At 38.6% G+C, this 13,930-nt stretch overlaps 1 protein-coding gene across 1 annotated transcript in view; it reads right to left on the bottom strand.

Moving 5' to 3' along the window:
• Positions 1 to 13,930, bottom strand: part of LOC150083040 (nucleolar protein 11) — a 290,218-nt gene that overhangs the window by 54,271 nt on the left and 222,017 nt on the right. The window contains exon 12 of the mRNA XM_090376991.1: positions 6,764 to 6,842. Within this exon, the coding sequence (XP_090233117.1) occupies positions 6,764 to 6,842 (79 nt within the window). The remainder of the gene's footprint in view (positions 1 to 6,763; positions 6,843 to 13,930) is intronic.

The raw sequence follows: 13,930 nt of genomic DNA, 5'->3' as shown, positions 1-13,930 counted from the left end.
TGACTGCTCGTTACAAAATGGTGACCGCGAACTCGCTTGTTGTTGCTGCGCATCTGTGGCACTCACACACAAGTCTGCTAAATTTTAGAAGTTTGTGAGTTTTCAAAAAGTTCAGATTTTCGGACTTTTACTGTACTTGCGATTTCAGGAAAGATTTTGATACTGTTGCACATAGAAGACTGCTGTACAAATTGGAGAACTATCCCATTAAAGGAAAGTTGCTGCTATGGAATAAGGAATGGTTGAGTGGGAGAAGATAGAGAGTGGGAATCAATGGACATTGCTCTTCATGGACTTATATTAATGATATTGATGAAGGCAGGATTTTTAATGACAGTACGCTACTGCAACAGGATCTAGAAAAGTTGAGCAGATGGGCTGAGAGGTGGCAAATGAAGTTTAACATTGACAAATGGAAATGTACTGCCTATGGGTAGCAGCAACGTCCGAGTAGTAGAGAATGAAAAAGACTTGAGGATAATTGTGCAGTCAGATATGAAGTTTTCTGAGCAGTGATATACAGGAATTTTGCTAGCAGGAATAAGGAGGTAATTATCTCCTTGTATAAGGCAGTGGTCAGGCCACACCTGGAGGCCTCATTTTAGGAAGGAGGTAGAGAGAGTACAGAGAAGGGCAACAAGACTAGTGATGGAAACAAGGGGCTGCTCTTACCAAGAAAGGCTTAAACTCTGCAAATTGCAACATCTGGAGTGGTGACCTATTGAGGTTTATAAGGCCATGAATGGGTTGAGCAAGCTCAATGCGGATGAGATTCTTCCTCTTGCTCAGATTATGCCCTGAGGGGACATAAATTCAAATCGAGGAAAAACAGTTGTAGAACAGATGTACGGAAATTTGCCTTTAGCCAGCAGATGGGAACAAACTTCCATTGGTCATTGTGGAAGTTGATAACTTAAATAAATTCAAGAACTGGACAAATATTTGGAGGGAATGGATGGGTGAAATGGGAAGAGCTGCATTGCTTGGCTGCATAAACTTTCTTTCTTGCATTGTATGTCTCTACTAATGCTAATACATTTCAAGTTATGCACATATTTATTAGACCTCGTTTTTCACTATGAATATGAAAATTATAAGTAACACCAAAAAATCTATGCACTGGGAAAGAGTGTAACATGCCATGTTACACTCCTTTTCATTAGCATCATTTGAGTTAATGATTGCCAGTGAGTGTGTTGTGCATTTTGATTTATGTTATATATAAAAATATATACATAGTTCCTATATACTGTATAGATGATCTTACTACCCATGCTGTGAATGAGCATACACATGTGCGCAAGCACATGCTCACACACAAGAAAGAAAAAAAGAGAAGTGGTTTAAATCATGCTGCAAACATATTTTAAATTATCAAAAAAAAAAAAAAAAAATAAATAAATAACAAAATATTGAAATAGAAATGGGAGTTTTAAGTTTTGGAAAATGTTTGCAGCATGGATCTGGACAATGAAAAAAAAAAAAAAAAGTTGCATATTCAAAGAAAACTGTTATGTGCTATAAAACTGTTATATAGCACACATTTCTATTATGCACTATAATTCAGAAATGATCTGATGAGCATTTATAAAATTCTTTTAGAAAATAAAATAAAAAAAGAGTGGAAAAAAAACATTAAGCAACTAACCTTACATAATAAATTAGAAAACCAGTCGAAGAATATTCTCACCATTTTCTCTGAGGAAAAATTAGTCACCAATAACAAACGAATATCACTCACGTATGTGCTTGTTTCATTTAAATAAATTTTTACTTAATAACCTTCGAATTTTAATATGTTATTCACGAATCATAGCATAAGATTTACTGTAAATATAAATTTGAAAATAGGGTATGTAACATCAATTTTTAACTTTTACAGAACCTACCCCTGACTGTTATACGAGGGGGGGTAACCATTTAATTTGAAGACTGGTGCAAGGTCTTATCTTAATTGTCATCTGAATCTTCTGTGGATTTCTCTTTCTCAAAATACTCTCCCTTGAACTTTACATACTTTCGCTGACATCATACCCACGCATTAAATGCATCTTGCAAACCATTTTTCGAAATACTGCGAAGTGTTTCAGTTGTGGCACTGCAAGCATCATTGTGTTGGACCCGAAATGTTTGCCTTTCAGAGCTTTCTTCAGACATGCAAACAGGGATCACATGGGGCTAAGTCTGGTGAATAGGGGGGTGTCGCAGAACCTCGGCACATATGGCAATGATCACTGCCTGCACAATATTAGCTGTATGGAGCTTGGCATTGTCTTGAGAGAGAAACCACCTCACACCAGAAAGTTCTTGACATTTCTCAGAAATGGTGAGGTAAAGTTTGACTCTGAGAACCTCAGAATATGCTTTTTTATTCATAGTTGATGCATGAGGCAAAAAATGTGTAACAAGAATGCCATTTATGTCACAAAAAAAAAAAAAAAAAAAAAAAAACCATAACAACCATTTGTTTGTCAGCTAGATGATAAGCTCAAAATTTCTTCGGTCTTGGTGAATCAGAATGTTTGTTTGTTTGTTATTTGGTTTTTGGGAGCATTGGCAACTAAGGCCATATTGCTCCGTGATATGCAGTGGTCATTCCCTGACCTTTCCGCATCCTCTGTATTTGGTGGTGACGAGCTTGAACCCCGGTCTAATCAAGAAGCGTGTGCTACGCACTGCTGCTCCTTCCCACCTGGCTACGGAGGCGCCTTGAATCAGAATGCTTCCAATCACTCGACTATTGTTTTGTCTCTGGATCATAATGAAAAATTTAAGTTTCATCACAAGTCACTATTCGATTTAAGAAGTTCTGACCCAGAACAGATCATTTTTAAAATGATCAAGCATTTCTTTGCACAAGTCTACTCTTTGCTGTTTATGTTCTGGAGTCAAACTGAGTGAAATCCAGTGAGCACAGATTTACGACATTTTCAGGTGATCTTTCACAATATTGCGAGCACTACCGTATGAAATGGACATTCTAACAGCTAATTCACAAAATGTAATTCTCCTGTCTTCATCCGAGATTTAGGGGGATTTTGCAATTTGCTCAGGAGTTGTTGAGGAGGAAGGCTGACTGGGTCTTGGGTCTGATGCAACAGACTCACGGCTTGTGCGATTTAAATATGGCCATCCTACCAAGACACTGAATACCATACACTTCATTCATCTGTTTTAACTGTTTCTGATGCATTTAGGCCCTGTCTGACATAATAACGAATCATATACCACTGTTCATTCTGTATGTGCGACATGATTGTTTCAAAACAATAGTCAGTGACATGTGGCTAAAAAATTCTTCACACAACACTAGCTCGACAAGTACTGGCATGTACACATAGTCTGCTCAGTAGTGATCAAGGAGAGTGCCTCTAGCGGCAGCTATGGAAAGTTCACGCGGTAAACAAAATCTTGCACCAGTTTGCGAATTAACTGTTCACCCCTTGTATATATGCATGCTATAGCATGTGTTACTATTATCAGTTGTATATAGAAATTTAGTAAAAGGTACTGTAGTTGCAAAAAGGATAATACCCATAAATTGTAGCAGAAATAGAGATACAAGGAAAGCAATCAATGGGGTTTGTCCATCGGTCACTTTTCTCTCTGCAGCTAAATTCAAATCAAGTTTTTTTCTAATGAGAAATCAGAACCCCAACATAAAAGGTAGGGTACTGACTGGTTGAATATCCATTTACTGGTTGCAGGTGCCAATTCAAAAGAACAGTACTCATATCTATAAAAACGGTATGCACCAAAAATTGAAGTCAACCAGAGGGCAAAGAGATTTGGTAATAGGGGTCACTAATTAATCTGACTCCTCTCTTTTGAACAGAGTAAAGGGATTTGTAACAGAGGGCAGATTTGGGATCTGTATATAGTCAGTAGCTGTTTAGAGGTAACACTGAGAGCAATATTTGTGATGTGCCAAAGGAGACTTAAAGTCAGAATGATCAACAATGGAAATATGTGGCTTTGTCTGGAAGTCTAAGTGTCCCTGAAGAAGAAAAGATCAGTAGACACTTTTTTGTGAGTTTCAAAAGGATTGCGGTTAAGTTTTATTTACACCATTGAAAATTAGCTGAAGATTGGAATTTAAGGAATTTATCATGAATATTTCAGAAATTGAAGTTGTTTGCGGAGATCAGAGTTCCTCAAATGGGAAGAAGAAATGTAGTGAGCTATCATCAGAAAAACTATGAAGAGGATTTCAAGTCAGTGGAAGAACTTAGTTCAAACTAAATTCCAAATAGCAAATTCTAAATGTATGGTGCTCACCTTATACAATCTGCAATAGTTATTCAGGTGAAATGATGACTAAATTTTGGGTTGAAAAATTAATTTATTAAATTAAAAATTAAAAAATAAATTAATTTACTTTGACAGAATTCAAAATATGATCAAGGAGGCAGAGGTGCACAACTCCGTCCCTGGTTGTCATGAAGGAAAGTTAGTTAAAAAACTGAGTAATATAAAACTGATAAGGCCAATAGTCATAACGATGGACTTTTGTTTAGTTAAAAACATTTACAGTTGAAAAAAAAATTAGTAGAGAGTGGAGCACGTGCTGTATTTAAAAGAAATATCTATACTCCCATGATGCTCTTTGAAACATGTGGGAATCTCAAATGTGAAAGATTCCAGACCTGGGAAAGATTGAAGGGGAGTTTAGTCTAACAATCACAGTATTTTAAGAACTCGATAATTTCTCATAGAACTTAGTTCATTAATTTTGCATTAACTTTCCATTTATATGCATAGCCATTTCAATTTTACTTTAATTAATGAATTAATTGTGACCTGTTTAATACACAAATTACTAAAATAACATAACTGCACATTATCTACTCTACTTGTATATACAAGGTTTTATAGGTGTATGGGAGTAACCCATTCATAACTTTTCTCTAAGACACCAAGCGGTCAGAAACAATACTCCTCTTCTAATTTTTGACTGCTAAGTGGCTGCTTGTTATTGACAAAGGTAACACATGGCAATCTTCTTCTGTAAATAATTGTGTTGAAAAAGGGTTTCAGTTTAGATTACATCTGTACACACACACACACACACACACACACACACACACACACACACACACACACACACACACACACACACACACACACACTCTCTATTTTTGTTTCAATTACCATAGTTTCCATACAGGAAGAGTTTGTGCAACGTTTAATAACATTATAACCATGCCAGATCAGATTTCAACATATTCTCTGAGTGTCCAGCAATCTCATTTCTACAGTCAAAATGAAACAATTCACAGACTTCTACTAAAGTCACATTTCTCAAAAACGTGTTTTCTCTTATAGTTCATCAATAGTATTTTGGTGAGTAAACTGTATTTAACTGTATTATGTGAGGTCAACTAAATAAAAATTTTACCAGAAACCATAATCTGAAATTGATTTAAAGTATATTACTGATGAAGCTTAACTGTTTTCAGAATAAATTATACAAAGGGTACTAGGAAAGTTTTGCAATACAGCTTTGTTTATTTAATTTTTTCAAAGTAATTTCCTCTACATTCAATACACCTCTCCATCCTCCGAAACCAATCTTTAAACCAGTTCTGCCAAGTTTCACTAGGGAGTAAAGCACACTCGTTGTCGCAAGCCCGTAGAAGGTCCTCATCACTGGAAAACCGCCTCCCTTTTAGCTCCATTTTCACATGCGGGAACAGTGCAAAGTCGCAGGGAGCAAGGTATGGACTGTAGGGAGGGTGCTCGAGAAGTTTCAGTCCTGTCGTGGTCAAATATTCGGTGCAGGCTTTGGCGAGGTGAGCTGCAGCATTATCGTGATGGAGGTACCAGGTGTCCATTCTTGACTTTGGCCGCAGGTTCTTCATAGATCCAATGACTTTAGGCAGGCATTGTTCAGTATACCACTTAGCTGTGACTGTCTTCTGCGTGTCCAAAACGACACGTTCCACAATTCCACTCGATTTGAAAAATACAGCTATCATTTTCTTCTTTACAGATCGGGATTTTCTGACAATTACGGGTGTGTCGTCATCATCAAAGACCCAAACTTTGTTTTGAGCCTTGGTCGGCAGATCGTAATAGTACAGCCAAGTCTCGTCACCTGTCACGATGTTGTTCACATACCGAGATTGTCCCTTATCAAACTTTTTTAACATCTCCCGGCACCAAGTCACACGTCGTGTCATCTGCTCTTCAGTCAGTTGATGCGGCACCCAGAGAGAACAAAGTTTCTTCACGTGCAAATGATCTTGCAGAATCGAACGAATTGCTGGTGCATTTAGGCCCAAAGTATCCTCTATCTGTTGGAGGTCACTCGCCTGTTTTCGTCAAGCATTTTCCTCACAGCAGTAACGTTTTCCTCCGTAACTGACGTTCGTGGCCTTCCCGGCCTCTCCGAATCCTCCAGAGTGAAATTTCCCCTTTGAAATTCTCTATACCACCTGAATATCGTTGTACGATGTGGACAATCATCATCTAGTGCAAGAGTCATTTCTTCTAAGCACTGGTCTATGGTTAAACCACGCACAAAATTATACCGCAAAACTGTCCTTATCTCATTTCGTGACCACGATGCCATCGCAAGCACTTTACACTCTCACTACTAATGAATAACTGAGCCCATCGACTTGGCGCGGCGGCTACTATGCACGTATGAACATGTCTCAACATGCAGCAACAAGCAGCTTCCTGTGATTCATTGTTGCGTCATATTGCAAAACTTTCCTAGTACCCTTTGTATTAAACATTTATATCATGAACAGCTTACCATAATTTCATTAAAACTTAACTCCTGAATATTCTGCTGAAGACTGGTATCAGTGTATGGCATACAAAATATATGGTTGCTGTAAGAAGACAGTTAAGAAATAAGTTTACAGATGTACAGATATATATATATATACACACACACCGGTGAAATAACAGGACCAAGAGAAGAATTCCCAGATATTGAAGAATTTAAATCTCATCTTACCTTGTCTTTCTTTGCACCTTTATAGCCAAATCTACAACCTTCTGGAGAGGAACAAATTACATGATTTTCCATGTTTTCATGCTTGCTGCTGTAAACCTAACGAACTTTGCAAATATGAAAACTTCAACCCTAAGCAGCTCTTACCTTCTAACTTCAGTTTTTTTTAAAATTGGTAATAACTTTATCAACACTGATATAGGAAACACACACACACACACACACACACACACACACACACACACACACACACACACACACACACACACACACACACACACACACACACTAAACTACACAAAATGATAAGTTCAATTTTGCCAACAAATGACAACCTATACTAGTGTCTCAAATAATTAAACCAGGCTAACATCTGTTCCATCTGTATAGCCATCCCCTGTAAGCAGTGTTCTTCTCTAGAGACTTTATCCAAGACACCCAGTCTCCAATAAAAAGAACTTTGTTTGTTGCAGATCTAGAGTGGAGGTATATTTATATTGAAGGTGTTGGACCCAAATCTACAACTAAATTTTAAATACAAAAATTGTGTTTCATTGTGAATAATCAACAAAACATCTTGCTGCACAGTTGTGGTTTACTGCAATTAACTATGGACCCCTCTAAAGGAATTACTCAAAGTTCTTAATTCTTTCTTGCATTTGTGTAAGCTGAATATGCCAATCTTCCACAATATAGATCAAAGACAGAACTGTAATAGCTGCTATACAACATTTAAAGATTTTAATGAAAGTGCCTGAATTTAATCTTCTGAATGGTGATAAATTACAACTTTATTTTCCAGTTGCCAATGTTTGTTACTGTACATTTAACAAGTTTCGTAAATACTAAAACCTTGACCCTGAACAGTTCTAACCTTCTAATTAAAAGCTGTCTCAGAAAAGTACAAAAAGCAGAGGATACTATCACCCATTTCATTTTAAAAACATTCTTTGTGATCACAAAGGATGTCTTTGTGATCTTTATCCATGATGCTCAATCTCCAACAGAAGACATTTACACCGACAAGCCAAAACATTATGACCACTTACCTAATATCACGTTGGTCCTCCACATGCAGCCAAAACAGCTCATACCCGGTGAGGCATGGATGCTACAAGATTTCTAAATGTGTCTTGTAGTATGTGGTACCAACAACCAGCTGGTTGTTAGTACCAGTTGTTGATACCAACAACCAGCTGGTTGTTGGTATCTTGTTGTTGGTACAACAACCAACATCAGGATCCTTTTAACTCCCGTAAGGTCCGTAGTTGAGATGCCACAGATCGGAGTTGCCGCGATGGGATTAATGTCTGGGGAATTTGGAGGCCAGGCAATACCTGGAAGTCTTCCTCATGTTCAATGAACCAGTCTCGAACAATCCGGACGGTGTGGCATGACGCATTATCCTGCTGAAAGACAGCACCGCCAGAGTGGAAAGCGGTCGCCATGAAAGGGTGTATCTGGTCAGCAACAATGTTTAGGTAGGTGGTAGATGTCAGAGTGCCCTGCACATGGATGACTGAACCCAGGGTATCCCAGCAGAACAATCGCCCAAAGCATGACACCACCGCCACCGGCTTGTTTTTGTCCCACAGTGAATACAGGTGCCATCACTTCCCCAGGTAAATGACGCACATGTACCCGGCCGTCCACGTGGTGTGACAGGAAACGTGATTCATCAGACCAGATAACCTTCTTCCAATCACTCAAGGTTCAGTTTCGATGCATGCGTGCCCATTGCAGGCGCTGTCGCCAGTGAACTGTGGTTGGCATGGGCACTTGGAGTGGCCTGCAGCCATGCAGCCCCATTTTAAGCAGAGTTAGATGTACTGTGTGTTGTGCCACAGTCACCCTTCTGTTGCCATGTGCCATCCAGGAGAGCCTTTGCTCATCTCGAGCATCGACGAACGGTGGTGGTCCAATGCTTCGCTGGCAGTTCGTGGGTATCCTCTCCTCGGACCACTTTCAGTAGGTACTAACCACAGCTGACTGTGAGCACCCCGCCAGCCGTGCCGTTTCGGATATGATACGACCCAGTCGTCTGGTCATTACAATTTGGCCTTTGTCAAACTCGCTCAAGTCCGCTGCCTTTCCCATCTGAAGAACAAGAGTAACACTGATTAATGGAGCTTAGTATCAGGTGTTTTTTATACAGTGTCCTGACCTGCAAATGCATGGTACTTCACCTGGAATTGCTTCTGTCTGCATAACGACTTGCTGGTCAAAATGTTTTGGCTCATCGGTGTGTTTGTTCCAGATTTAGAAGCAAGGACTTTACTTCAACAGTAGGTGTTGAATCCAAAATGGTCAGAAGTATGTGTAATGTTATTTTTGTGCGGCGTGTGTGCACACTGCATGCATTGTTCTGTTGTCATCATTATTATTAGCTATATGGTGCAAGGAAGCCTGAGGCTTATGCTGCAACAGCCAAAAAAAAAAAAAATTCCCTAGTTGCCCTGTGACAGAGAGAGAGAGAGAGAGAGAGAGAGAGAGAGAGAGAGAGAGAGAGAGAGAGAAGTAGAAGGGAATCGCCAAGAAAGAGAAGAATGATGATATCCAGCTCAGGACCCTGGGTGTGCCAAGCCCATACTCACTATCAGCCCCCTAAAATTTTTTAGCAAAAGCTTATTCCCAGTACTCACCTCTTAAAATTGGTATTATCATTTAAATTCCATAGGAAATAAAAGTACATTTGGCACTGGTTTTGGTGAATATTTCAACTATCTTTTATGTGCTAATATTTATTAAGCGTGGCACAGTCAACACAATACTCGGATGGCCAGTAGCTGTGCTGATAAGAATATGTTACATTTAATTTATAAAATACTCGTTTGTAAATGAAATTCGTTAATTGTCTTGAGAAATGAATCTGTCTTTCAAATTTCACGGACCTCTTTCACGCTCAGGCCCAAATGCAGCTGCACTGGCATAGTTACACCACTGAACAAAATCACTGGTTTTTCTGAAGATTTTGTCTTTCAGTTAGCTCTTTGTAGACTGAAATCCATTGAGAGAACAGAGGAGTGAAACACCTCCTGTGTTCTTTTTCTTTAATTTCTAATTTTTGGTTAAGGGAGGGTGACTGGCAGTCGGATGTCTTTTATAAAGATTTTCCCATGATGGCTGAAAAAAAGGATGTCCCTGAGGTGATCTGGTAGGGAGTTCAGCTTCAACAGAGGAAAAAGGAGCACAATAATATTCAACATTAGAAATTCTAATATAATGATGAGTTGGGAGATCAGTGCTAATATCATCTCAAAGGAATAAAGCAACTAAGATAGCTTCAGCTGTAGAAGACCAAGAGTTAGTCTCAGCAGAGTTGAAGATGACAGAGTTATGGACTAGTGGAGAAAAAAGTTTCTCCCAAGTAATCTTATAGACAAGACTCCCTGAGATTCCTATTGCCAGTATCAGATATGAAGTTTTGCCAAGTCTCAGTTTTTATTTGAATTATAAGATTAGCATAACGTTTCTTTAGGATCAAATAATGAGCATGAAGCTGGGCAATATCAGCATCAGGCCAAGATCAATGAGCATGCAGAAAAGCCCTATGGTCTCAACAACCTCCCTAGGAGCAGCAGAGAACTCAAGCTACCACCAAGGAGTCATATCTGAATTGACTTTTTGGTAGATCGAGAAGCAGCTTTAAGAATGGCATTTTGGAAAAAAAAAAAAAAAAAAAACAGGCTGCAAGGGAGTTAAACTTTGACAAGTAATCTCAGAGCCTGAAAGCTTTGTATTAAGAACATGAAGAAAGAGGTTCCAATTTTATCCAATGAGAATCTGGTAAAGGTATGTGGGAGACAGAAGGAGTCAGAGTTCAGAAAAGAAATACGAAAGGCCAGAGCTCATGATCTGATTGTAGTCCAGTCAACACAAACAGAGCAATGGTGAATAAATGAGACCATGGAAAACGAGGATAATTACTTAATGAGGATATTACTTAAGTCTGGGAGTTCCTGAATACCACTATGAAAATATAGCAAGAGGAGGATACCGAGATGGATATACATGGAGCTGGCATTCAAATAGAGCAGAAAAAGATAGCATGGGAAAGTTACAGAGTGAAGAAAACTATTAAGGGAGGGTGACTGGCAGTCGGATGTCTTTTATAAAGATTTTCCCATCATGGCTGAAAAAAAGGATGTCCCTGAGGACATTTAGAGAACAAGTCATTTAGAGATCTACAAGTAGATCTGTAATAGCATCACAGATAGGTTAAGGAGATCCAAGGATGAGTATGAGAAAGTACTGCTAAGAGAGCAAAGAAGGAGACAAGGAGTTTTTCATAGAAGAAAAAGAATCGACTGGAACCGTTGTACTGGTGTGGGAAAGTCTTAGGTAACACAGCTAATGTTGCTGATGAAACGAATAGGTAATTTGCATCAATCTGTACTAATGAAAGACCCTTCATACTGAGGACAAGCTTTATGAGTGAGGCTGGGCCATATGAAATTAGTGATTTTTAAATTACAGATGACTGTTTATTAGAACAACTTTTGAGCCTAAAGGCATATGGCTCCCAGATGTGATAGCACATACCTGGTAACTTTAACCATGTAGGCCAGAGAGTATATTGAACCATGGAGGTTAATTATGAGGGTATGACTGGACCTAGAGAGATTCCCTTGGATTGTTGGAGAAGTGCCGATGTATTGCCCATACATAAAGGTATGGGCAATACATGGTATGGGTTTGGTAACTACAGACCAATCAGTCTGACTTCAGTGATAAGAAAAATTTTAGAAGCAAAGATTAAGGGCTCAATCCAGGGACATTTAGACAGAAAGGCATTCTGAAGGTCACACAATGTGTAGTTTTGTTAAGGGAAAATCATGTTTAACTAATCTAGCAAGCTATTATGACACAGTTACTCATGAGCTGGATGTAGAGAACAATTTCAACATAGTTTATGTGAATTTTAGCAAGGCATTTGACTATGTCCCTCACAAGAGGTTACTGTATATGCTGGAACATGTTAGGATTAATGGAAAGATTCTAAGATCGACTGTAGGGTAGCTGAGGGTTGTGATTAATGGATAGTTTTCAGAATGGTATAATATCAGAAGTCCCACAAGGATCAGTATTTTGACTACTGTTGTTTCTGATTTTCATAAACAAGATCAATGAGAGGATAAAGGGTGTGATTTCAAAAATTTGCAGACACTATAAAGATTGGGTGAGTCGTTAATGATCAGTGCAAAATAGCACTCTTTAAGGATGACTTGAACAGGCTTCAAGAATTTTCAGAAAAATGGCAACTATGATTTAATGCAACAAAGTGAAAAGGTTTTACACTTGGGGGACAGCAAACCAAAAATAACTTATACACTCAGTGGAAGTCAAACTAAAAACAGTAGAGGAAGAAAGGGACCTGGAAGTTACAATACAGGCAGATATGGAGTTTTCTGAGCAGTGTAAACAGGAGGCCAGGAAAGCCCAAGGTATCCTATTGATGATTTAAACAATATCTCATAGAGATAGGGAGGTCTTAATCGCACTGTATGAGGCAACTGTAAGACTACATTTGAAATACTGTAACGAACAATGGAGACCTCATTTGAAGAAAGGACATTGGGCTCCTTGAAAAAAAAGAAAAAACAACAACTCACATGGTGAAATTGATGGTGAAGGGAAGCTGTATGAGGAAATATTTCAATTATGTGGATGAGGAAATTTGGAAAATAAACACCTTAGAGAGGACCCAAACGAAGTTTATAAGGCTCTTAGAGGAAGAATTTTCACTGTGATTAAGAATTCAAGAACTAGGAGTCATAAAATCAAATAACATGAGAAGATATTTAGATCATATTGTAGGTAGTTTCTTTTAGCCAGGGAGTCTTTGACTTTAAGTTCAAATGCCTCAGGTAGTTGAGGCTGACATTTTGAAGACATTCAAAGGTCAATGGGACAGCTACCTACAAGATGAGGAAAGTGCATAATTAGTGGGTCGAAAAACTGCTAGTTGGGGGATACACAGCCTAAAAGATTAACAACAGATGCACACAGAGATGAAAGTCACTGGTTCTACTGGAACGTGCAGCATCCTGGAGTTTCATGACCTGGTATGAGTCATCGTGGTACAGGCAAATACATGGGCTATGTTTGGATAACCAAGAGTAAGAACAGGTGCATGTATACTTGCATGTACACCAGTACTATGAATATAGTAAATAAATTTAATGAATTTGAAGAGCTGGTAAGTCATCAAATGCAGACATTGTGCGAATGTCAGAGATGTGGTTTCACTCAAATATAAAGATTCATTGGTTAAATAAGTAATGAAGCACTATCTAAACAGGAGCACAGTTATACTTCAGTCACTAATTTGACCTGATACTATGATGCAGTGATGAAGGAAATGGATGCAAAAAATAATTTTGTCATCATATACTTGGATTTTAGGAAATAATTGGAGCAGTGTGGCATTAAGGGAATGTTAATGTTATGAATAAAGGGATGGTTGAGTGGAAGAAGGGGGGGGGGAAGAGAGGGGGTTATTAATGGACACTGCACTAATATTATCAGTGACGTCTTGGAGGGTTCTATGCTGGGCCATTTTTTATTTTCTTTATTTATCAATGATATTCATGAAGGCTTAATGTCTAAGTTTGCGGATGATATGAAGGGCGATAGGGTAGTTAATGAGAATAATGTCAGTACACTACTGTAACAGGATCTAGTAAAATTAGGCAGTTGCACTGGGAAATGTGAATTGAGGTTTAACATTGACAAATGCAAAGTATGGCATATGGGTAGCAGTAATCCCAACTGTGTGATACTACACTCAGGGTGTTGGAAAATGAAAGACTTGGGGATAGCTGTACAGTCAGCTATGGCATTCTGTGATTAATGCATACAGGCTGGCAGGACAGCACATGAGGTTTTGTCAATGATATTCAGGAATTTTGCTAGGCAGGGATAAGGAAGTGATTATTCCATTGTATAAGGCAATGTCAGGCC

The sequence above is a fragment of the Mastigoproctus giganteus genome, chromosome 7, assembly GCF_048544385.1.
Source record: "Mastigoproctus giganteus isolate SK-2022 chromosome 7, ASM4854438v1, whole genome shotgun sequence".
Lineage (NCBI taxonomy): Eukaryota > Metazoa > Arthropoda > Arachnida > Uropygi > Thelyphonidae > Mastigoproctus > Mastigoproctus giganteus.
The sequence above is the reverse complement of the archived record's forward strand: the minus strand, read 5'-3'. Positions and strand labels throughout refer to the sequence as shown.